The sequence below is a fragment of the Leguminivora glycinivorella genome, chromosome 15 (assembly GCF_023078275.1).
Source record: "Leguminivora glycinivorella isolate SPB_JAAS2020 chromosome 15, LegGlyc_1.1, whole genome shotgun sequence".
Taxonomy (NCBI): domain Eukaryota; kingdom Metazoa; phylum Arthropoda; class Insecta; order Lepidoptera; family Tortricidae; genus Leguminivora; species Leguminivora glycinivorella.
The window spans coordinates 9,175,834-9,200,564 of record NC_062985.1 but is presented as its reverse complement, the minus strand read 5'-3'; the positions used below and the strand labels follow the sequence as shown (position 1 = coordinate 9,200,564).

The 24,731-nt window shown below is 37.5% G+C and overlaps 1 protein-coding gene across 1 annotated transcript in view; it reads right to left on the bottom strand.

Annotated features, from left to right (window-relative positions):
* The window catches only part of LOC125233906 (chondroitin sulfate synthase 1), a 52,505-nt gene that overhangs the window by 5,843 nt on the left and 21,931 nt on the right, over nt 1-24,731 (bottom strand). The window contains exon 2 of the mRNA XM_048140075.1: nt 5,802-5,942. Coding sequence (XP_047996032.1) covers nt 5,802-5,942 — 141 coding nt within the window. The remainder of the gene's footprint in view (nt 1-5,801; nt 5,943-24,731) is intronic.

Genomic DNA, 24,731 nt, shown 5'->3' with positions numbered 1-24,731 from the left:
TACAGGCTCGATAACTTTAGTGTACGTTTATGAATGAAGGGGGTGGGTATCTAGGAATAGGTTTTAAAGAAAAACGTATACGTTCATGGGAGAACCAATAACTTTCTCAGTAAAATATTCCTTTGAGATTCATGGCATGGAAGACTAGAGCGTATGTACCAGGAATACTAAGATACCTTAACTCTTTATTGTACAAATATTGTGTTAACCCTTAAAAGCATGATTTTTTTCTTTTAACTAGAAATTAATAATGTGATAGACAATGGTTTTCTGACTCTAGGAAAAATAATAAAAAAATATTTAACATCGATTTTAATACTAAATCAGTGTTAGAAGTAAAATAGGCTAAATCTTACTTATATAAATATATAATTACTAGTAAAATTTATAAGAAAACTTTTACTACTATTAAAAAGGTACACTATTTGAGAAACCCCTATGATAAAATGATTAAACATAAAATAGTTACTAACTCTGAAAAAATCTGCCTGAATCATGTACTAAAAATCACCATCATCCAGTTTTTTCACACTTTTCCGCCATTTTTTCTTAAATGGTTGGAAATAATGTTTTTATTTAAGAAAAAATGGCGGAAAAGTGTGAAAAAACTGGATGATGATCCTACAGATCTAAGAAAAATAAATAAAAATGTCCAGCTTATATTTTGGCTAGTTTATTAAAAAATACATGCATTGTAGCCAAATGGCAACAATATGCATTTAAGGGTTAATAACTTTGAGTGCGAGTATATTTAGCTATTATGATTGAAGCTAAGAATTCCATAACTCTTTATGTACAGTTGGTATTAAATTAAGAGAACGCACGTATGTTTAGTTAGACTCGGTACCAGCAGCGGTGTAGTGCGAAACTACAAACTTCTTTGATGTTTTACGATCACTAGTTATTTTTAGCCGGTCTTGAACTTAATCAACCAGTTTATTAGGACTTTACCCTTCGTAGAACTCATTTACGAGCGGCCTATGAGTAAACAAGGAAAAATTAAAATCGTCAATAAAATTGCGAAACTCTAAAATAGTTAAGATATGTATTTTTAAAATCCGGAAAATATAACAGTAAGAGCGTTCTCACAGTAGGTATCCGGTCTTATATTGGAAATGATTACAGAGTAGCAAAAAGTAGACAGGTATGTTACGTTACTTATTAGCGCAGCGACCCAAAATGAGTCTTGGCCTCCGACACGAGTGTATGCCAATTATTTCGATCCATAGCGACGTTCCTCCAATTGTATGCTTGGAGATCGTGCAGATCCGCTTCAACGGCATCACCCCAGCGATATCTGGGTCGTCCAAAAAAAATCCCAAGGCAAATTCCAAAAGTGGATAGCAGTTTTGTATAATTTTATCATCATCATCATCATTTCAGCCATTAATCGCCCACTGCTGAGCATAGGCCTCCCTTCGTGTACGCCACTTATCCCGGTCCTGGGCTAATCTCATCCAGAAGTGCCCCGCAGTTTTTCGCATGTCGTCCAAACGTATAATTTTATACGTTTCTTAATTATTGTTTTGTTCGAGGAAACCATTCAACGTCGACTTTTCCCTGTCGATATAGAACAAGACTGAAATCGATTTCTATGAAATCGATAGTTGTCCTAGTGACTGCGAGTCGAGTCGTGATCCACCCCTCCTCCACTCCGTAGACAGTCTAATCGTCTAGAATTAAGTGTACCCTTTCTAGCCGGCCTAGCCAAAATAACGCTTTGCAACTTGTCAACGCACCCGTAGATAAGTAGGTACATATTGTAGCAACCGTTCACCTTTTATTTCTTCGGTGTTTTGTGTCCGTCACATGTTGGAGAGCCGTAATGTGTTAGAGTTAGTGCGTTTTCACATTATCCGATCCGATATCGGATGTCGGACCGATATCCCATACATTACAGGCGCCATCTTGGATTTTTCCATTGAAATCCTTCCGACATCCGATATCGGATCGGTTAATGTGAAAACGGACACAAAGTATAGTTATTGTAACTAATCCATTTTTTTCCATTATTACACTATGATGTTGAGTTCTACATGTTACATTTGCCCCCCCCCCCCCTCCCCTACAATTTCCTCAGTGGTGCTTAATTATTAATCTAAATTTGTTAATTATATTAAAAATGATCACTCACGTAAGAGCATTGTATATTATCCATAGATAAGTGGCAATAAAGCTCTAGTCTATGGCCTCGAGGACATACTATTCTAGGGCATTGAACTAATTATCATATCGCAGTCGAAGAAGCTTGAATTGTGCGTTTGTAGGTATTATAAATAATAGCGGCATTGTTTTAGGCCATTAGCTATAATAATCGAGAAATATTTCAAATAAATACAAATGAAGCGACAACAGATATCAATCAAACACATATAAGATGCACCGGGACAATTTCGAGTGGGGGGCAATTTCAATAAAATTAATCGAAATATTTGTGTCCACCGGTCTGGCTTAGCGTCTGCTAAGCCGCGGTCACGGGTTCGAATCCCGGTAAGAGCATTTACTTGTGTGACGAGCACAGATATTTGTTCCTGAGTCATGGATGTTTTCTACGTATATTATAAGTATTATAACCCCCTTATTCATAAACGTTCACTAAAGCTATCAAGCCGATAAAGTTCGTTTGTCCCTTTCCGACGTATTTGTGTGATAGAAAGGGACAAACAAATTTTATCGGCTTTATAACTTTAGAGTACGTTTATTATTTATGAATAAGGGGGTAAGTATTTATATATTATACTCGTATATATCGTTGTCTGAGAACCCACAACACAAGCCTTCTTGAGCTTACCGTGGGACTCAGTCAATCTGTGTAAGAATGTCCTATAATATTTATTTATTTTTCTGTTCACACAATAGGTATGGCACTTGTGTACAGTGAACACATAAATATGACACTCTATAGTCTAAAACCTGGTAAATATATTATTTATATTAGTTGAAATAGACCTCCAGTCGAAAATGCCTCTGTGTACCTTATCTTTGTAATTATATCTACTATGTAATGAAAACTAGCGCATGGACAAAAAAAACCGATGATAAAGAAGTCGCCAGACGTATCTTGAATTTATTTATTATATCTAAACAATATTATAAAATTTGTAAGTTTCATTCGAACTATGACCTAGCTCATAAATTTGTGTGTAAATATACAGAGCCAAATAAAATCTAACTATACAAAGAATTAAATAGGTATATTTAAATAATGTTGGCCACAGTGACGTCAGTCGCACGCGCCAGTCTAGCTCTCAGAAATAAACTTGTTGCGTAAACAACTCATGCGCAAAGGAAGTGTTGCCTACTTAGTCATTCATTTGTTTTAATTGTTAGACGTCTCGGCTAAGTAGGTAAATAAAGTTTAGTTTTGTGAGCAAAAGCAACGATGTAAATAAAATAAAAAAACTTAGACGATCTCTTATTCATGATTTTGTCGAATTTTCAAACATAAAGTGAGGGCTCAACATTTCTATAAATATAACTATGTACAGTGTTAATGCAGTCAGTGTTCGTACAAAAATAATCTAAGAATTAAGAATGCCCACAGAAGATATTGTATTTCATCAAGTTCATCGATCGGCACTAGTTTACCAGGCGCTAAAGTAATTTTGCAAGAATTTTGAAATTTAAAACTAGGTTTACATTACGAAATTACCTGCCGTTATGTATGTATAGTTTGAATGACACAGCGTATATTTACTATGCCTTTAGTTTCAGGTTACACTTTATATGAAAATAATATAGTTGCCATGTACATTTTAATATTGGTGTTTCTGAATGCATACGCGAGTTTAGGATAGATGTGCGAATATTTAATGTACCGGGTACAGTATCCTTACTAATATTAGAAATGTGAAAGTGTGTGTGTCTGTTTGTTTGACCGTCTTTCACGGCAAAACGAAGCGACAAATTGACGTGATTTTTCAAGTAGAGATAGTTGAAGGGACGGAGAGTGACATAGGCTACTTTTTGTCTCTTTCTAACGCGAGCGAAGTCGCGGGCAAAAGCTAGTGAAGTTATAATTGTTATAAACTTGCACTTGTTGTGTGAAGTTATATTGTTTTGACGACCGGTCCTGGGTTCGAATCCCGGTAAGGGCATTTATTTGTGTGATTGATGAGCACAGATATTTGTTCCTGAGTCATGGATGTTTTCTATGTATATAAGTATGTATTTATCTATTTAAGTATGTATATCGTCGCTTAGCACCCATTAGTACAAGCTTTGCTTAGTTTGGGGCTAAGTTGATCTGTGTAAGGTGTCCCCAATATTTTTTTTTTTAACCCAGACAAAAATCTTCGTAGGTATAAGTTAGTTATATTGGTCGTGAAATCCCAGTTTGCCTTCTTATTCAACATGAACTTTATACATGCAGTGTCTAGTCATTTCGTGTTATAAACATCTGTTTCGTTCGGTGCATTGATATTAGCATTAGAGAAAGCCAATTGTTCTGCAGAAAGCTGTAGGTGTCAAGTGGGTAAGCAATCGGTATTAGCTAGTTAAGTGCCTGTTTTATTACTGAGGCGGAAACACATTGTAAGTATTATAAACTACAGTACCTACATATGTTGCAATTTGTACGACCCATTTGACAAACATTAGTGATTAGATCCTAGCGTAATACGCCATGCTTAATTTAAGTTACAATTATTCAGATCAGGTGCCGTAGCCGAATGGCATTTCTGCGACGCGAAACGAAAACGAAACGCCGCGATAGGTAGTCTGGCTGTGTCGCGCTAATACGCAAGAGCGATAGAGATAGATATCTACGAGCGTTTCGTTTGTGCCATTCAGCTACGCACACTGAGCACCTTGCATTGCTTCAGACACCTGGTAGGTATAAGGACCAGCTGCAGCTGCTTAGGTAACTTCGACTTACTTTAATCTAGGGCCTCCAACTGTAACCAAACTTTACTTCCATACAGTAAGCATGCAATGGTCTTTCACAGGATGACATCTTAGTTCTAACACCTTGGGCCCATTTCTAAAAACTGAAAGTTACAAGCGGAAGTCTCTTTCCAACATGTCATATTAGACATTGACAACCGCTTGTAAATTGTAACTTGTAGAAATGGGCCCCTGGTGTTAGCATCAACAGCTCCGTTACAGAATCTACAACTCACTTCAACCAAGGGCCTACAATTAAAACCACCTCGAAGACACCTTAAAAGTACAATCAATCAATTTAAATCCTAATAGGCCACCGTAGAACCTTTTCACAGTCAACGTCAAAAGTGACTTCTATGGACAATAATGCACGGTGTCAATAAGACAGGGTTCCAGAGTGGCATTTGATTCAAATTGGTTGACCGTACTCTGCTGGTCGACGTGACGCGGAAAGGCCCACACTACCACAATAATAAAGTACATATGGCGATGCTCCTTCACAAGATGGTGACTGATAGGTGTACTTCTTGTTTGTACAGCCACCTGGTGTTCACGACTGCTATAGTGTAATCTAGATCAGCTGGTTGGAAACAAGTTATGGTACCTTGAAGTAAGTATGGAGCCTGTACAATTGTACGTAAATATGGCGATGGTCCTTCATGGGATTCAGAGCAGGGTACGCAGCCAAATGCACAAACGCTCAGCTCACGATAACATCTGTTTCGTAGCTATCTGTCTCTATCGCTCTTGCGTATTGGCGCGACAGAGCTAGACTGCATTTCTGTCGACGTCTGGCGTCGACGATCGCCATTCGGCTATGTCGCCAGTTCCACGCGTTTTTTCAGACGCCCGGTGACTTTCTATAGTGCAACCTAACCTATTACCTAAAGACCCTGCTGATTGAAAGCAACAGTTACCTTAAAGTAAGTATGCAGCCTGTACATATGGCGATGGTCCTTCACAGGATGCAACGTGATGGCTCGGTGCACCTCACGCTTCTTTAGTCGCCCTGTGTACGCCGCTGCGCCGCTCCCGTTGTGGTGTAGGATCGTCTGCATCTGGAATCGAAAGAGGTTTCTATTAGGATTTTACAAACACATAAAGATCTGCACAAATGACTATGCTTATTTCTTTACTATAATTCGTTGCTGATTTCGTTAATTGGTCAATCAATTGATATTGATGCAAGGCCAAATCTATACAAGGCGTAATAAGGAGGGTATTGACGATTACATGACTATGTGACCTATTTTTTTGTACTTAAAATTTATGTTATCGAATAGGTTAATTAAATATTACCATGTTTACTATAAATTGATTAAGCCATCATCAATATCACGCCTTTTCGTTGTTGTTTGACCAAGGGTATCCTTCCAACTACTTTGGCGAATTGATATCACCAGTATAGTCGAGTCTCCGATAAATCTAACTATTACCGAACTCGAGGCAGTCTCTTTAATATACTACGACGACCGGTCTGGCGCAGTCGGTAGTAACCCTGCCTGCTGCGCCGCGGTCCCGGGTTCGAATCCCGGTAAGGGCATTTATTTGTGTGATGAGCACAGATATTTGTTCCTGAGTCATGGATGTTTTCTATGTATATAAGTACATATTTACATATTATACCATATATCGTTGTCTGAGTACCCACAACACAAGCCTTCTTGAGCTTCCCGTGGGTCTCATTCAATCTGTGTAAGAATGTCCTTTAATATTTATTATTATTATTTATACTGTGCTCGAGGTCACTGTTCGCTGGTTCTTTTAAAAACGCATTAACTACTCGCGCAGTAGCAATGACAATGACAATATGTGGCCAGCAAATAGCCTACTCAAACAAATCTAATTGAGCATACAATCCAACCAAAATAATCGTATACTCGAGATGTATGTGACACCATACGCGATAAAGACATCTTTACATGGCGTTTTATCGTTATCCACACACAGATTATTTCATACGTGACGCTATTTTGGCTTGACCGTGGTCTGAATGTCAATTTTGTTTGAATTTACAATTATAATAAAGCGAAAAATTTCAAGTCAATATTTGTTGGAGATTTCATACTAACGATGTAGCCAAAGGATCCTTCACACACATGTGATGCCATATTCTTATAAGTAGGTACACTATTCTTTTCTTTAGTACCTATAAGTACACTATTGCATTTTTGTGTCACTGCAATAACGTGTACAGCACACTTCTAGTAGATTTTCAACTAATGTTGCTCCGAAACATTTACGCAAGTGAGACACGCAAATTCTACAGAAGTTTCGTTCATCTCGTTAGGTAACTGACTGTCTTAATAACAAGCATATAATATGGTGGAGAAGAAAGAAAAATTTAGCAACTCGAAAAAAATTGAATTGCATAGTTATCTATCGAATAATTCACGTAACGTTGCTACACTACCTGAGATAATCGTTAATCATATTAGTTAAATGACGTATTAAAGTAGTAACTACACTTATCACCGCCGAAACTGAGATTACAATGATAAGATAAAGAATATCGCGAAGTGGCGCCGACGACTGTGATAGCTTTCTATGAAGTGGTTCCGATCTGGGTTTTCTGCAGTGCATAAGTATCTAACACTTACAACGAGTAGGCAAATTGAACAGACAATTATACCTAAACTCGCCACCTGCGTCCATTTGATTAACAGAGAATTAAACAAACTTTTTTTGGACGAGGCATTTAAGCCAACCTTTTCAAACACTACTAGGTAAATGCTTATGTTGCCACATCATTATCGTTAACCATAAAAAATAGACCCAGAAAGGTCTGTTTACATTGTTCGTGATTATAACTTGATGACGATTTGAGTGACTAATTGAAAATTAGGTATTTTATTACTCGTATTCTATTAGGTACAAATACCTGCCAAAAAGTTATTGGTTTTATAAAAATAAATAACTATAGTTCACGTCATTGAATAGCCAGTAATCTGAACAGCGAGCTGATACCCCGAGCATTGAGGTTATCGTCAATGTTGCGATACACGCACTACGTTAATTAATTGGAAATCAATAAAATAAATGTATATCGTATGTTATTTACTTTTGATACAACATTCTAGTTGAACACCGTAGCATTAGCTAAATATAGACCAATGATTCAGGCACCAATGATTGAAATATGAGTAAGGGTTTTATTCTTGTCGTGGCTAAATTATGGAATTTGAAGTCAAATTTTAGGACTATTTGACGAAATGGTAACACCACAACATCAATACTAAAATTATAAATGGGAAAGTGTGTGTGTCTGTTTGTTTGTCCGTCTTTCACGGCAAAATGGAGCTACGAATTGTCGTGATTTTTTAAGTGGAAATAGTTAAAGGGATGGAGAGTGACATATAGGCTACTTTTAGTCTCTTTCTAACCTCCCCACATCCTTATAATAGGGGTTGTAAGTTTGTATGGAGAATTCCGCAATTTTCGAATTTAACGCGAGCGAAGCCGCGGGCAAAAGCTAGTAGTTTATAAAAGAGAAGGCATGCCGACATAAAAAAATATTTTTTTTCTTTTTTAATTATAAATGGGCTTACTCTTGACCACAGACTAGCCAAAGGCAAAGACGTGGCCTACGATGGAGTGAGCTCGCCCAGAAGATGCCCATTACAATGATTTGAACGATACAATAGGATCCCACTCAACAATGCTGCGGCTAATCCCTGGCGCTAGTTTTACTTCCGAGTTCATAAATATATGTACATTTAAAAAATGTACCTAAATATAATAAACCTACTGAAAATGTACTAAAAATGTACTCGACTGTACATGACGAAGAATAATGTCTATATCTATCACTATTTACTCTAAATAAATAAGTTTTTTACAAGTTGGGAAGCAAACGAGCAGACGGATCGCCGTTTAGTAAGCGGCCACCCTTGCCCATGAAAACACCATCACAAGAAGAGTTGTAGGTGCGTTCCGTTCATAAATAAATAGAGTAACCACTGTAAGTGCGTTTTCACATTATCCGATCCGATATCGGATGTCGGACCGATATCCCATATATTTACGCCGCCATCTTAGATTTTTTCCTTTGAAATCTTTCCTACTTCCGATATCGGATCGGATAATGTGAAAACGCACTAACCAGTACATATGTAAGTACTAAGTAGCTATATCTGCTTAGCTTGTTTGTAACTTTATGCACTAGAATGGGCCCCTGTTCTCGTGAGAATCCACAACATCTGATCTGAGCTCATAGCGCGTTTTATTGAGCAATTAATTATGTAATATAAACCATGACTTTTTGTAAGTTAACTGTATAACTCAGTGTTCATTATGTCAAAATGTTTTGATATATTTACCTACATCTACATACATATACATATAAAATGTAGATTAAATATTTCCAATGGCGACTAGTAAAAATGGTGCTGGTTATATAACTTAGGTATGAGATGAAATGAGAAATAGGTAGTACCTACTTAAAAGTAAAACCCATAATCCTACGGACCAAATTGACAAGTAAGTGTGAACGAATGTTGCCACAGTTTAGCCAGTGTCGTTCTTATCGATATTAAAATTATTATTACATCGTAGATTTAAGGTGCACCCAGACGGGACAATGAAATTGGCAATTTGATCGGCTAATTAATATACCAACTTTTTCTGTGATTTCGACAGATCAAAAGGTCTGTAGACCGCTAATTAGAGATATTTTTTTTATTTCGAAGCAGCAATAATATTATTCGAAAATTATATAGATATTTATGATATACTTGCCATAGCGTGACAGATAATTTATTATCGTCGGACATGGTATTTTATTTTTTACCTACAGGCTCGGAAACCTTTTTATGTTTTAAAACTAGTGGGTAAAAATGCATGGTATCCATCCACTACCTCGAAGATACATAGAACAAACCAAAATGTGTACCTCTTATTTGAAACTCATATACTTATTCTTGATTTAAACTTGTCTGTTGTATGTCCTTTACAACTTGTCGATATATTGTTATCGACATATACCCTTCACTATTTTAATTTTGCTGTTCCTGGTATCATTTTACCTGTCAGTCATTTGTCAATTTAGTCCGTAGGATTATGAATTTTACTTTTAGAGATAATTATCATTTTTTTTGTAGTAATTTTCTTTTGCGCTGAGTTTTAATGACCGATTTGACAATTTGAAGGATCATTTTGATTGGGAAATTATTTGTTTCCTGGCCTACGAGCTGAATTTAGACGTTAAACGTCTGGATTTTGTCTGCTTCCTAGTGTTTATGCCGAAATGTAGATCACTCTTATTTCTGCACACCGCCACAGAATATATAATATAATAGTACAAGTACAGAAGGCTCACTCCTTTGATATTCACAAAATGCCGCCATTCAAAATTCTTACCTACATTAACAAACGGACCGCACACGAGCAGCCGACATTGTATTCTATGGCGCCGCGCGAAGGTCGTCACCACTGAATGGGCCGCGAAGTCGCGGCCCCCGGCATGTACTTGTAGCGCGGCGATAGAATCGCGGAGTAAGCCGCCCCTGACACCGCTTGCACCAATATAACTGGCGACTGTACACAATCACGTTATGATAAAATCACGTTATGATCCGATGACAATGAAATAGGTATGACTGACAATAAATTCATATTCGCGTTATGTCCAAATGTTACCCGTTACCTAGCAACAGAAAGTGAAATGATGACAGCCAATCGAGATCTCAATGCTGCGATCCACATCTACTAGATAACATTATAGATATGACACACCGTCACTAATATACCCACACGGAACGTATAGCTTTCAACAGCTGATATGATCTTTCGAATCGAAAGTGAATTTGTCTGTGACACTGGTGTTACTGACTATAGTGGGTATGTTTTTAATATAGAGTAGGTACCTAATTATTTTTAATCCAGTATCTTAACTTCATTTTTTTTATGACTGTAAATAATCTAAATATATAAAAGAAGAAACTGACTGACTGACTGACATATCAACAACGCACAGCCGAAACGCTGGTCCTAGAGATCCCGAATTTAGCACGTAGGTTCCTTACAAGGTGTAGAGGAGCACGAGCACTAAGAAGGATTTTTCAAAATTCACCTATTTCACACATTCGGATTTTACAAAGTTTGCATGGAAAAACAAGATCTTACGAACGCGGGAAAAAGCTAGTTTATTAATAAAATTCGGCAATAATTGTCAATTTTTTTTTAACTTTTTTCAAATCAAAACAAAAAACACCTGAATGAAACATTTATACCTTTTGCGAAAGTACGATGGTAAAGGGAACAAATGATTATTCATTATATCTGACTGTATACCTTTGGAATATTGGCTTGTAAGAACGTGTGTAGCAGGGATGTAACGGAGTTCTGCTTCTGCTTCCGTTACTGCGGAACTTCCGTTTTGTTTTACACATCCGCTTCTGTTCCGGTTCTGTTATTTTTCAAACGGAAGTTATAACGGATGTCGGAACCTAGCGCGACGGTGGGACATGAGCGGCGTACATCAAAGACCAACAGGTCTATACCTATCATTCGCTCATCTCTCCGCTTGCCACGTGCTGCGATACTAAACATTAATCGCTTCATTCCATTGCGCGCCAATATTTGTCCTGTCCACCTAGTTAGTAGCGAGTGAACAACTATTCAGTGGTGCAGGGCTTATCTACGATCCCCTTAGAAGCTCCCCTTAGATTTGTTTATTAAATACAGTTTACTTCTTTTACAATCACTCCATTTAATTTAAAAATTTAATTGTGTGCTAACAATTACACATATAATTTTTACTGGTTAGTTTTGGATTGTATTATACTACCTACGAGTAAGTTTTCTTTTCGTTTCTAAAACCTTTTACGGCATAATAAAGGTTTAAAAGGATTCTTATGTGATTTTTAGTGATTAGCTAAACGCTAAACAACAAACAATCTTAAAGTTCAAGGTGATTTAAATTTTTGGATTGTAATGAATGATATACTTAAGATAAAATATCAGGTAAATTTTCTTTTCGTTTTTAAAACCTAAGTGGGCCTAAAGGCTGATTACAAACTGCTGATTACAGGCTGAACAGTAAACACCTAAAAGTTCTAGGTAATTTAATTAGTTTTGGTTTATGTTATACCTATGTGGTATTTTTTCATTTCGTTTTTAACATTTATAACTTCCGCTTCTGGTTCCGGTTCCGCTTCTGCTTCCGTTAAACTAAATTCAAAACTTCCGCTTCCGCTTCCGGTTCCGTTAAAACCACATCCGTTACATCCCTGGTGTGTAGGTACACTCGAACATACCGAAGTAAATTTTGCAAATTTTTCCTTTCCACTTTGTAACCGCTGTACAAAGTGTTTGAAAAATAGTAACGAAGTGGAAAAAAATAATTTGGGACGCTTTTTTCCGCCTAGTAGGAATTCCGCGATTCTGAGTAGGAAAAACATTAAATATATCTGTTTTAGAAAAAAAAAGCTTTTGAAGCTTTTTTTCGCGAAAATGGCCACCGACTATGTTTGTGGCCATAAAACTTCGCATTAAAATACTGTAATATTTTTATACTGCGGTTAGCCGAGTGCCCGACTTCTTGTCCCATTGTGTGGTAATCGTTCGCCTTAATATGTCGAACAAACGGACGTTAGGATCTCGTGTCTACCGCGGTAAGACATTTTAATAGCAATTAGCACCTTATCTTACTGCACTAAGGATTACAATTGGTTTAAGGCGGTCCTTCTTTAAAAATTGAATCACAAAAGGTGACATTAAAGTTTAAAAAATTGCAGAACTTTGGAACAACGGTCAGAAACGATAGAAATAAACTGAATGGGGAAAATAGTACGTTACGATATACAAGTTAAAAGAGGAACTTTGAAAGGAGTACATGTAAATTTAGCTAAATTGGCTATCAAGTTTACTAACACGTAGCGTCGATACGTGACATATAGACACATTTCCTAAAAATATACATGTTCTATTTTTTCCTATTTAAGACATGACATACGGTACACATTCCGTGCGAAACGTGCCTAGAAAATAATAATATTTTTTTTGTTATACATAATAGCCAACACCGTCCGGTTTTTTTTCTGCAATTTACCCCGGAATCAAACCGGTGTTTGAGCATAGGTAGTGTAATTCCGACATACCTCCCCTTATGTACGGTTAACTCTAATTTGTAAATCCCGTTCGCTCACCGTGTTATATTTGCCATAAAACTAAAAAAAAAAGTAGTAAAGTAAAGGGTTTATTAATCTGTGGTAAAGGTTCTACAATGGCCTATTTTAGGATTCAAATTGGTTGACTATTGTATCTGGGGGTGGGGACCGATTTTTGAATTTTGAACGCACGAATTCGCCATTCGAATGTCTTTTTAAAACGACGAAATGCTATTTTCGAAAAAGGACGGCTAGTAATTTAAAATCTAGAGGTAGGTAATGACCACTCGTTTTCGATTCTGTTAGTAGAATTTAAATAGTTAGTACTTAGTGGAGATATTAATGAACGAAATTCACGAATACGAATGGTCGACATTAAAAAATCGGCTCCCTGGTGTAATTTGTGTCACGTTATGAATTACGGTGTCAATACTGATTTAACAAGAGACAACCACTAGCCAGAAAAACCATGGCATTTCCAAATTTCTCACAATTTATAAGTTATATTATATTATATCGTGTATCTGGGCATTTTCAGAATTTAGGATCCCACAATTAGCGAAAGTTGTTAACAAAAATTAACTCACTGTCAGTTTTGTGACGATAATTAAGCATGAAATTTCAATAAAAGTATGGTTTTTGTGTTAATTACATAAACATTAAGCGATAATCTACATTCAGAATGTGAATAAAGTAAATTTTTAGACAGATTTTATGCTTAACACGTTCGCTGCGGCAAGCCAAAACCTTAACCCAAAATCTAGTGCGTTACGAGGCCCAATCCGCCCCGTAATAGTTTACATCGTAGTGCGTTACGGGTATAAAAGTGCCCCGTACGCCTAAGCCTGTAAAAAGTGCTGTAAGTTCCTGAAATATTGGATTTTCCAATATTTTTTTCGACTAACTGTAAGAGTATGAAATTAACTACGTCTCATTATCCCCGCACGTGGATACGATAAAAACTCACAAAATTATATAGAAAAGAAAATACGGGGTTATTTTATCCCCGTATCGCACTAAAATTGAAAAAATACGGGGCTTAGTACACCCCGTAACGCATGTAATGTATTAAGGTCGATAAATTAGTAGTGATGGGAAATAAAAAAATCGATGTATGTGCTGTATTAATAAAAACATTACACATCAAAAATATGATACTTCGCACTCTTGGATTTTTGTGAAATTAGTTAATATAATTAAGTAACAAAGATAAATAAAATAAGATAAACCACCACCGTTTTTACGTATTAAAAACATATATTTAATTACCTGCCTGCAATTAGATGTCAATTTGTGGTGATTTTGACGTTTACTGTGTGGGATAACCTTTGTTTTTGGAATATAGTATTTCTAACATGAGGTTCGAGAGCTTCATTTTTAATTTGCCGATAACAAGTATTTCAGTAAGCACTGCACTAGCGATACTGTGCCCACAACCCCGTACGGGCCAGCATATTCTTTTACGGGGTTCACGGAGACCCGTATCGCACTAGAAGGTAATTTTTGTCCCCTGGTCGGTACGGGGTTCCTGAGACCCCGTATATCTAAATATATAAAAGAAGAAGCTGACTGACTGACTGACTGACTGACTGACTGACTGACATATCAACGCACAGCCGAAACCGCTGGTCCTAGAGGTTTCAAATTTGGCACGTAGGTTCCTTATATAGTGTAGAGGAGCACTAAGAAAGGATTTACCAAAATTCACCTCCTAAGGGGGTCAAATGGGGGTTCAAAGTTTGTATGGGGAAACAAGATTAGTTTGACTATTTTATTCGAAACTTCACAGGAAGATTCTTTAAGACATATGACTGAATACGTGTTTCAGGTTTTTTGAAAATGTAACCCCTAAAAGGGTGAAAAGGGGGTGATAAAGTCAAAAAATCAATATGGGTATCGTTTTTATGGTTTATCGGGTCGCTGATCACGATAAATACAACGTTTTTAAAATCTAACGAGGCGGAAGTGAAATACCTTCTCCCCTGTTGTGGTGAAATGGGGTTTAAATATCAAAAAAATATATAAAAGAAGATATTGACTGACTGACAGACATATCAACGCACAGCCGAAACCGCTGGTCCTAGAGAAACTTCACAGGAGGGATCCTTAAAACATATGATTAAAGACGTGTTTCAGGTTTTTTGAAAATTTAATCCCTAAAAGGGTGAAAAGGGGGTGATAAAGTCAAATAACTAATATGGGTATCGTTTTTACGGTTTATTGGGTCGCTGATCACGATAAATACAACGTTTTTAAAATCTAACAAGGCGGAAGTGAAATACCTTCTCCCCTGTTGTAGTGCAATGGGGTTTAAATATCAAAAAATATATAAAAGAAGAAACTGACTGACTGACTAACTGACATAATATATCAACACACAGCCGAAACCGCTGGTCCTAGAGATTTCAAATTTGGCACATCCGTTCCTTATATGGCGTAGAGGAGCACTAAGAAAGGATTTTTCAAAATTCTCCTCTTAAAAGGGTGAAATGGGGGTTCAAAGTTTGTATGGGGAAACAACATTAGTTTGACTATTTTATTCGAAACTTCACAAGAGGATTCCTAAAGACATTCCTAAAGACATATGACTAAATACATGTTTCAGGTTTTTGAAAATTTGACCCCTAAAGGGGTGCAAAAGGGGTAAGTCAAAATCACAATATGGGTATCGTTTTTATGGTTTATCGGGTCGCTGATCACGATAAAAACAACGATTTTAAAATCTAATGAGGTGGAAAATAAATTTTCTCCCCTGTTGTTGTGCAATGGGGTTAAAATATCCAAAATAGCCATAAGTATAGGTTGTTTTTATCTTTACTTCTGGTTCAAGAGATTTCAAATTGACACGGAAGTTCCTTAGAGGAGCACTAAGAAAGGATTATTCAAAGTTCACCTTCTAGCATGATAATTTGACAGGGACAGGGACAGGGACAGGGACAGGGACAGGGACAGGGACAGGGACAGGAACAGGAACGGGATAGGGTTAGGGATAGGGATAGGGATAGGGAAATTAGGGAAGGGATAGGGATAGGGATAGGGATAGGGATAGGGATAGGGATAGGGATAGGGATAGGGATAGGGATAGGGATAGGGATAGGGATAGGGATAGGGATAGGGATAGGGATAGGGATAGGGATAGGGATAGGGATAGGGATAGGGATAGGGATAGGGATAGGGATAGGGATAGGGATAGGGATAGGGATAGGGATAGGGATAGGGGACGGGGATAGGGATAGGGGAGGGACGGGGACAGGGACGGGACGGGGACAAGGATAGAGATAGGGACGGGGATAAGAATAGGGATAGGGATAGGAATAGGGGATGGGGACGGGGATAGGGATAGGAATAGGGGATGGGGACGAAGATAGGAATAGGGAAGGGACGGGGACAGGGATAGAGGAGGGACGGGGACAGGGACGGGACGGGGACGGGGACGGGGACAAGGATAGAGATACGGACGGGGATAAGAATAGGGATTGGGGTCGGAATAATCGGTCGGCAATCGATATCTAGGCAGTGTAAAATGCAGGTGGCTCAGTGGGAAGGGATTAGTATGTAAGTAGGCATCGGTGAGTATCCTGCATCCGTAATAACTTTTACATTCAATGTGCTGTAAGAGGATCGTTGTTTGCTTGCCTTTTATATGTTTAAGTTTGCAATTAGTATAAGCAAAATGGAAAAAATTGTAAGCGATAATGCAAGGAAGTATTTTTTACCTTACCGACCATAGCGTCGAGATACTGGCTATGTGGGTTGTATGAAGTTTCCCCACTATAAATATTTATATAGGTAAAATACATACATATTCGTACCTACTACCTACGCTGTGGTCGCTGTGTAACAATTCTACAATCATTGCAAGAATTTCTTTTAAAACAATAGTAATATGTGTAAGGTACAGTCAGCCAAAAAAGTGGTTTACCACTTTTCGATCAATAGAGTCGAACCTACCTACAAAGAAACCTACGGATCCAAATGAAAATCTTATTTTTTGTAAACGTTTCAATAAGAATACTTTTATTACGCGGGCGAAGCCGCGGGTAAAAGCTAGTAATTAATATATCAATAAATAATACTTTTGAACAGAAATCCAAATGTATATTTGTCATTTTCGTAGTTGCAAAAATGACCAAAATACAGCTTCCGCACCAGCGGAGTGAACACGATTTTTCTCACCCGCACTGAGTGATGACACCGTACGGGGTTCAAAAACCCCCGTAACGCAGTGAACGTGTTAACTGTCGTCACGAAACTGACAGCGAGTTAATTTTTGTTGACAACTTTTGCTAATTGGGGGGACCCAAATTCTGAAAATGCTCATCTACAAGACGTTAGGGTTAAAAATCGCAACAGTTTTAATACTACGAGATAAAAATAAACCTACTTAACTTGACAGAGAGAGTCATCATAAATATTATCAGCTCATACTCGTATCGTCTCACAGTGGGGCAGTCTTTCTCACGCTAATTAATGACGAGTAATTAAATAAAGTACGCTTGTCTGGAGTACTTTTATCAAGAAAATTTGTGATAAGCTCTCTGGGTATGTGAGAGTCAGAATTCGATTCGAAATTTAAAGTTTTTTCAATGATTTCAGTTATTCTTTCCATTAGGTACGCATATGAATTTGAACACGAGATTTTTACCATATTCGGAATATACATACATACATACATACAATCACGCCTGTATCCCATGAAGGGGTAGGCAGAGCACATGAAACTACTCGTTTCAGTGCCACTCTTCGCAAATAAGGGATTGAAAGAAAACGAAACTGTGACATTGCCGTGACAGGTTGCCAGCCTCTCGCCTAATACGCCACAATTTAACCCATAGGTATCCCACAGTCGCTTTCTACGACACCCACGGGAAGAAAGGGGGTGGTGAAATTCTTAACCCGTTACCACACGGGCATAAAACGGGCATTCGGAATATAAAATGTCGTAAATTGATTTTTATCAGTAACTTGAATAAACATAACTAGATTAAGATAAAAATAACCAAATAAAACGGAAAGAAGAAAATTAATATTCAACATGTAGCCGCTACTTGGACTAAAAAGAACCAGATGAAAGTGGAAAAACTTAACGATATTTTATCCCCCTACATAACCTGACTACTAATGTGTACAGTCAACCAATTGGAACCCTAGGCCACCCTACAACCATGTCAAAATGACAAGCAGTTAGAGATTTCTTACTATCTGATTTATAACATCACTATGACATAGTTCTACAGTGGCCTAGGATTCCAGTTGGTTGACTGTACATCCTGACAAAAAAAGAGTATAGAAAATAATAGGGACGCCACCGTCTATATACAATTATACATACCTAAACCATTTTGTATGTGACAAGGGCTACTATCGAGTCACTTTTGTATGAGAACATTGAGAACAGTAAGTGCAATGTTGCTATGATAAAAATTTCTAGTTCCATTTCTATTTTTTTTTCAGGCTGTAAATCAACCTTTGTCTTAGTGGTAGGACGGGGAAACATAATACAGGCGCCTAGGTAGCCTTGAAACTAGACCTAATCATGGCTTTCTCGCGTGTTCACTCGCAACTGGTTCCTCGACCCAGCTTCTCTGCACTACTTTGTACAGTCGCTGGCATAAGGAAGTGATGATTTCTGTACCTTGTCGCTTTTCGTAGTTTGACAATTTCGTATAACATTTCACACGACGTTAATATGACATACAGAAATCATCACTTCTTTATGCCGGTGACTGTACATCTCTTTAATATACCCTGGCTTTTATTTATATTTTTCTATGGTTATTGTGCGTTGCCCTTAATGAACCATGTCTTCAGAGAGTTAGATTCTCCGTTATCTATGGTCTGCATTCAAAAGTGCGTGACTAAATTGAAAATATGGCAGGTAAATTCGTTTCTTTACAATCATAACAACAAATGCGTTTTGTCACAAAATAAGTGATCACTGATCAACAAACATCACGATTTCGTCGTGAGTGAAAACAAAAGACGCTCGTCATTGTTGGTCATCGTTTTTAGCTGATAGCTGATGATAAAAGCTGAGTATGAAAAACTTATATTTTTGGTAGCCTAGTCCGTTTTCACATTATCCGATCCGATATCGAAAAAAATCCAAGATGGCGCCTGTAATGTATGGGATATCGGTCCGACATCCGATATCGGATCGGATAATGTGAAAACGCACTTAGGTGTGTGAGATTCCTATTCGGAGATTCGATCCTCACACTAGAACGTTGTCCGCAAAATTTCAATCGTTTGCCTTAATAACATTTTTAGTAGGTATGATTAGATGTAATTCTGAACCTAATAGTTCTGAGTAGGTTACTATTTTGCTTGAACAATTGAACTTCATAATAAAGTGAGCAGCAAAGTAGGTAACTAATAAAATAATGAACCGAATCGACCAACCTTCTCAATAAAGAAACGGTTTCTTTAATCAAAGTGCACTCGCTTTTTTATAGGCAACACCATCTTTTCAGTCCGACCTAGATCTATCTAATTCAGCACCCAGACAGACTTGCGTAAATACGATCATTTAATTTTATTAAACGGTCATTCACTTGTTTTCATGTAAGTAGACATGTTTCAATCATAGACGATTGATTTCATTCGAATGACAATGTAGTATAGTAAGTGGGCCATTTTTTTCAAAGTTGTCCACCCCACTTTTTTTGTAACATGGGTATTTTGCGATGTGATTCATACTCAGAATCAAGAGCTCTTTCGATCCTGATAGGAGAAAAAAAATGTCCCAAGATTTCCATACATTTTTTCGAACCTTCCATTCCGTTACCGCCATACAAAATGTATGAAAAAATGGTAACGGAATGGGAAAAAACCTTGGGCCACTTTTTTTCTCCTATTATATTAGGATCGAAAGAGCTCGCGATTCTGAGTGGAAAACATATAAATCCAAATACAAAAAAATGTGGGGTGGACAACTTTGAAAAAAATGGCCCAAGTTTCTTTCAATACCAGCAGGTTCGATAGATATGGTTGTGTAGTTTCAACTGTGGTTACTCAAACTATATCTTGAATGTCTGTCAAAATTATACCAGCTTGATAGCACTGGCTTCCCTCGAAAGCGCTCGGTAGTTTAGGCACAGATTAATAATAAGTTACTAACGTGTTTAGGCACCCATGATTATATTCTCTTTCGCTTGGGGTCGGCGCAGGATGACTCCTTATTTTTGAATATTATATGCTCTTACACACAGACCTACTTTCCTTGATTTTTTGATTTTTCGGTCATCCAAATTCCGATTTCTATCACCGTTTGCGCCACAGTGATTAGAAACTTATTATCTCTAATAAGTATCGAGTTTTATGGATTTCTTATGAAGGATTAATTAGTGACGTTAATAATTATTTAGCATCCATGTTGTATTTACTAAATCTCATGATAAATTCCGAAATCGATGTTCAAAGTTTCAATGCTGATAAGTTCCCACCTGTTAGGTAAGGTGCAATAGGGTAATTCCGAATGACAGAAATGCTCGGATAATTCCGAAATGGCAATCTTGATATGATGGAAATAATGGTGATTAATTTATGCGACTTTCGTAATTAGACGTCGACTTTCGGAATTACCCTAATGCACCATACTTGTATTCTATTGATTATTTCAGCTTAATTATACGCCTCAGAAGATCAACTTTGATAATAAATAATTATAATAATACTGATTATGCTTAGTTTTATTATCAGTAACATAATCTAGATCACACTTTCAAAAAACCTTGTTACGAAAATTATACACTGCTCTTCGGTGGGCACAATACAGACCAACAATACTATGCCAATGCCATCCAGTGCAGCAGTGGTTAGTTACAGACCGTGTGTGAACCCTTCCCTATTATCAATACATGTTAGTAAGTTTTGTAAAAATCTCAGTTGCTTCCTTCTAGAATTTCTAGACCTTAAATATTTCCAAACATGTCAGTTCCAAATAGTTCCAAATACTCAGAGCAGAAGACAAATGACGATTCCGTGTCGAGTATAAATCTACGCCGGCAGATCGCAATCATCCAAGACAGAGGAAGCACTTACTTGCCCCCAGCCGTTTAACAACTTGCTAGTCCAGACACCATTTACTTTTGAAACTTGCGAAAACCGCAAGTGAACATTTAGGGAATTAGAAGGATAAACTGATATCCTGGAATGTTTAGTCTTTAGTATCGTATTAGAGAACTTTTCATATGCTGAGAACGCTGAGATTCTGAGATTCACTGAAATAGGCTACTTGACCCTTTTTTGAAGTTTGTCTTTTATTATTACTTACTGTCCAAATTAACCGAAAACAATATCACTATATTTTATTATGACTTATAAACCGCAAAAAATATTTTTAAAGAATACTTTTACGTAATCAGGCAAAAACAACATCAGCCATGTCATCTATAGATTTTCTGTGAATGTAGTCATTCAGTGCGAAAACAACACTTTCTGACACTTTAAGTACGAGGCATAAAGGTCATTATGTCAGTGATTGATTTGACATGAATTCTATGACGTCACTACACGGCCGACAGCGTTTTCGGTGGCCAAAATTAAAAAAATTACTTACATTTTTGAATTAAAAATACGTAGTCATCGTACACATTTAATACCCAAAATTTCTTATGTCAAATAATACAGAAGACAATAATTTACTGTGCCAAATTAGATATGAGTCTAGTAGCCTATTGCAATCTGCGGGGTATCTTTCTCTTTCATGCGCGGATCCAGGGGAGGGGGTCATGGGGGTCATGACCTGGAGCCTAGGTTGGCCATACAAATAGACCACGTGACCCCCCCCCCTGGAGCCGGGGCCTTTACCACGTGACCCCCCCCTGGGCACGAAGCTGGATCCGCGCTTGTTCTCTTTTACTCCTTTAAGGTGTAATTAGCGTGACCGACAAAGATGAGATGACTTAGCGCACCTTGTATTTCGCGATCCCACCACTCAAATGTACGATGTAGGTACCTGTTCCCATTTGTCAACGGCTCACGTGACCGCCGACATATGAGGCACGCACAGTCGCACAACTAGGAAGGATTTCTTCTAATTTTAAGACGATACGGTAGGGGTCAATTCTCCATACAAACGCTCTCGACTATTTCCTCCCTGATTTTGGAAGATAGAGCAATGATTTTTTCAACACAGATTGTTATTATTTTTATCTGTGTCGGACCGTTTTGATTTTTTTGATATTCTGCTTTTTAAAGATTCTAGAGCCAATCAAAAATTTCCAAAAACGGCCTTTTTCATTGTGGCGCAAAAACAGGTGTGATACTCAAGATTGGTAACAATTAACCAAAAAAGCTAAACGGTCCGACATAGATTATTTCATTGTTATTCAGATTCTCAAATTTCGTTTCGATTGATTAAGTTTTGAAGGAGGGAAGAGTCGAGAGCGGAACCTCGATTTTAAAGATTTTTTTGAAATATCTTTTGACCGAGTTGTTCTTAATGGACAATTTTTTTTCGATAAATCTAGTTAATAACACTTGTATATTTAACTAAAATTCCCAAGTTGAAAGGAGGGCTCCTTTCCATTTTAGCATTTTCGCTACCGTATCCTCTTAACTGGAGATACCAACGCTAAAGGAAACATGAAAAAGGACACGCAGTTATACTGTCGCGAGCAATATCTCACATCCCAATCATGAGAAGGAAGCACCCACTTGCCCCCCTAACATCTTGCAGTCTCGCACGCAACTTCAGACACACAATTTACTCGTTTCCTCGTCTCTAGAACATGGGTGTTTACGGAGTGTAAATGCTATTTTAGGCTACGGTACAAACGGTTAAACTCCGAAAGTAGTGCTTACATCGTTACCGTAAGGATTATGAATGAATGACGATATTATATCAAAGAAAAGGTAGCCGTTGCGTCGGTGGCGAAATCGCAGGTAAGTCGAAACTACTTACTTTGTTCTCACGTTTAACAGAACATCTGGCACGCACATTGGACGGTGTTATAGCGCGAAAGATAAACACATGACTGATGTCAAGACGATATTATTTAACATTAAATTGGATAAAACTACCTATAAAGTACCATTCAACGTCAAATGGATTACTACATTACGAGGATGAACATTATTCTTGTCTCAGTGATTAACGTTACAATAAGTACGTATCAATAATACGAGTACATACATAAGTACATCCGTAAGTAATTTTATTATATTTTCTAGGAAATAATCAATTAACATAGATTATCATGTCATCGTCCATTACAATTATGTACTTACGTACTAGGTAGTCGTAAAAAAATATCCTAATCCTATACACGAACATTAGGTATAGATAAATCCTCATCCTTAAGCCCTACGTCAATTACCTATAACAACAATACCTATTTTATACCGTGTTGTAAAAATAAAACTGTTCATTATAAATGCATCGATAAGAATCGCGAAAAAGCGCTAGTAGCCTAGCGGCAAGTACGTGTGACTTTCGTTCCGGGGGTCGCGGGTTCGAACCCCGGCTCGCACAAATGAGTTTTTCGGAATTTATGTGCGAAACGTTATTTGGTATTTGCCAGTCGCTTTTCGGTGAAGGAAAACATCGTGAGGAAACCGGACTAATTCCAATAAGGTCAAGTTTACCCTTCGGGTTGGAAGGTCAGATGGCAGTCGCTTTCGTAAAAACTAGTGCCTACGCCAAATCTTGGGATTCGTTGTCAAAGTGGACCCCAGGCTCCCATGAGCCGTGGCAAATGCCGGGATAACACAAGGAGGATGATGATAAATGCATCGATAAATTGTCCATGAAAACACTAACCTTGAAACTCTTGAAAGGTTATCTCGATTCGACTTGCTGTCTTATTTACTTTGTAAATATGTACTATGGCTAAGCTAGACATGATAATTTTATTAATTGATTTATCCAATTAACCTAGGTCGCCGGGCCTTTGATGATTGCACATGCTCCTAATGACACGGAATCAATGGAAAAATATTGTAAGTTTATCGAAATTATTAATGTTTTCCTTGTGATAAAATTAATCCTGTTAGGTATACTATATTTCTAGATTACTCGTTCACCTTTGATACGATACGATATTATTAGTAAATACAATTACCTTTATGTACATTTTAATATTATTAAACTATTTTTAAAGTGGAAGATTATTCTGATAGCCAAATGTCCTTAATATTATAGGACATTAGAGTTTTGAATGATTCACGGTTATTTTCATTAGACTTATATTGCCCGGGATATAGACCGTGATTATCTTTTTGATTTTTGTCGAGCTCCCGATATTTTGACGCAGTTGCATGCATCATGATCACGGAAAACTGACGAAGACGGGTGGATGTTAAACGGTCGGGAGCTCGACAAAAATCAAAAAGGTAATCACGGTCTATATCCCGGTCAATATAAGTCTAATTATAGGACATTCTTACACAGATTGACTGAGGCCCACGGTAAGCTCAAAAAGGCTTGTCTTGACGGATAACAGGACCACATAACATCATCATCATAACTCAATAAGATAAAAACAAAAATTCAGACAAGGGACATCAGGCCCCGTAGCCGAGTGGCTTTTCTGCGACGCGGAACGCCACCGAAACGCCGCAGAAATGTAATCTGACTCTGTCGCGCCAATGCGCAAGAGCGATAAAGATAGATAGCTACGAAAGACATATTATCGTGACGTGAGCCTTTCGTGAGCGTTTGTGCATTCGGCTACGCACAGACATCATGCAAGATTTGCCCTTATCATTTAGCTTAGCCGCATAAAATTCGCAAAA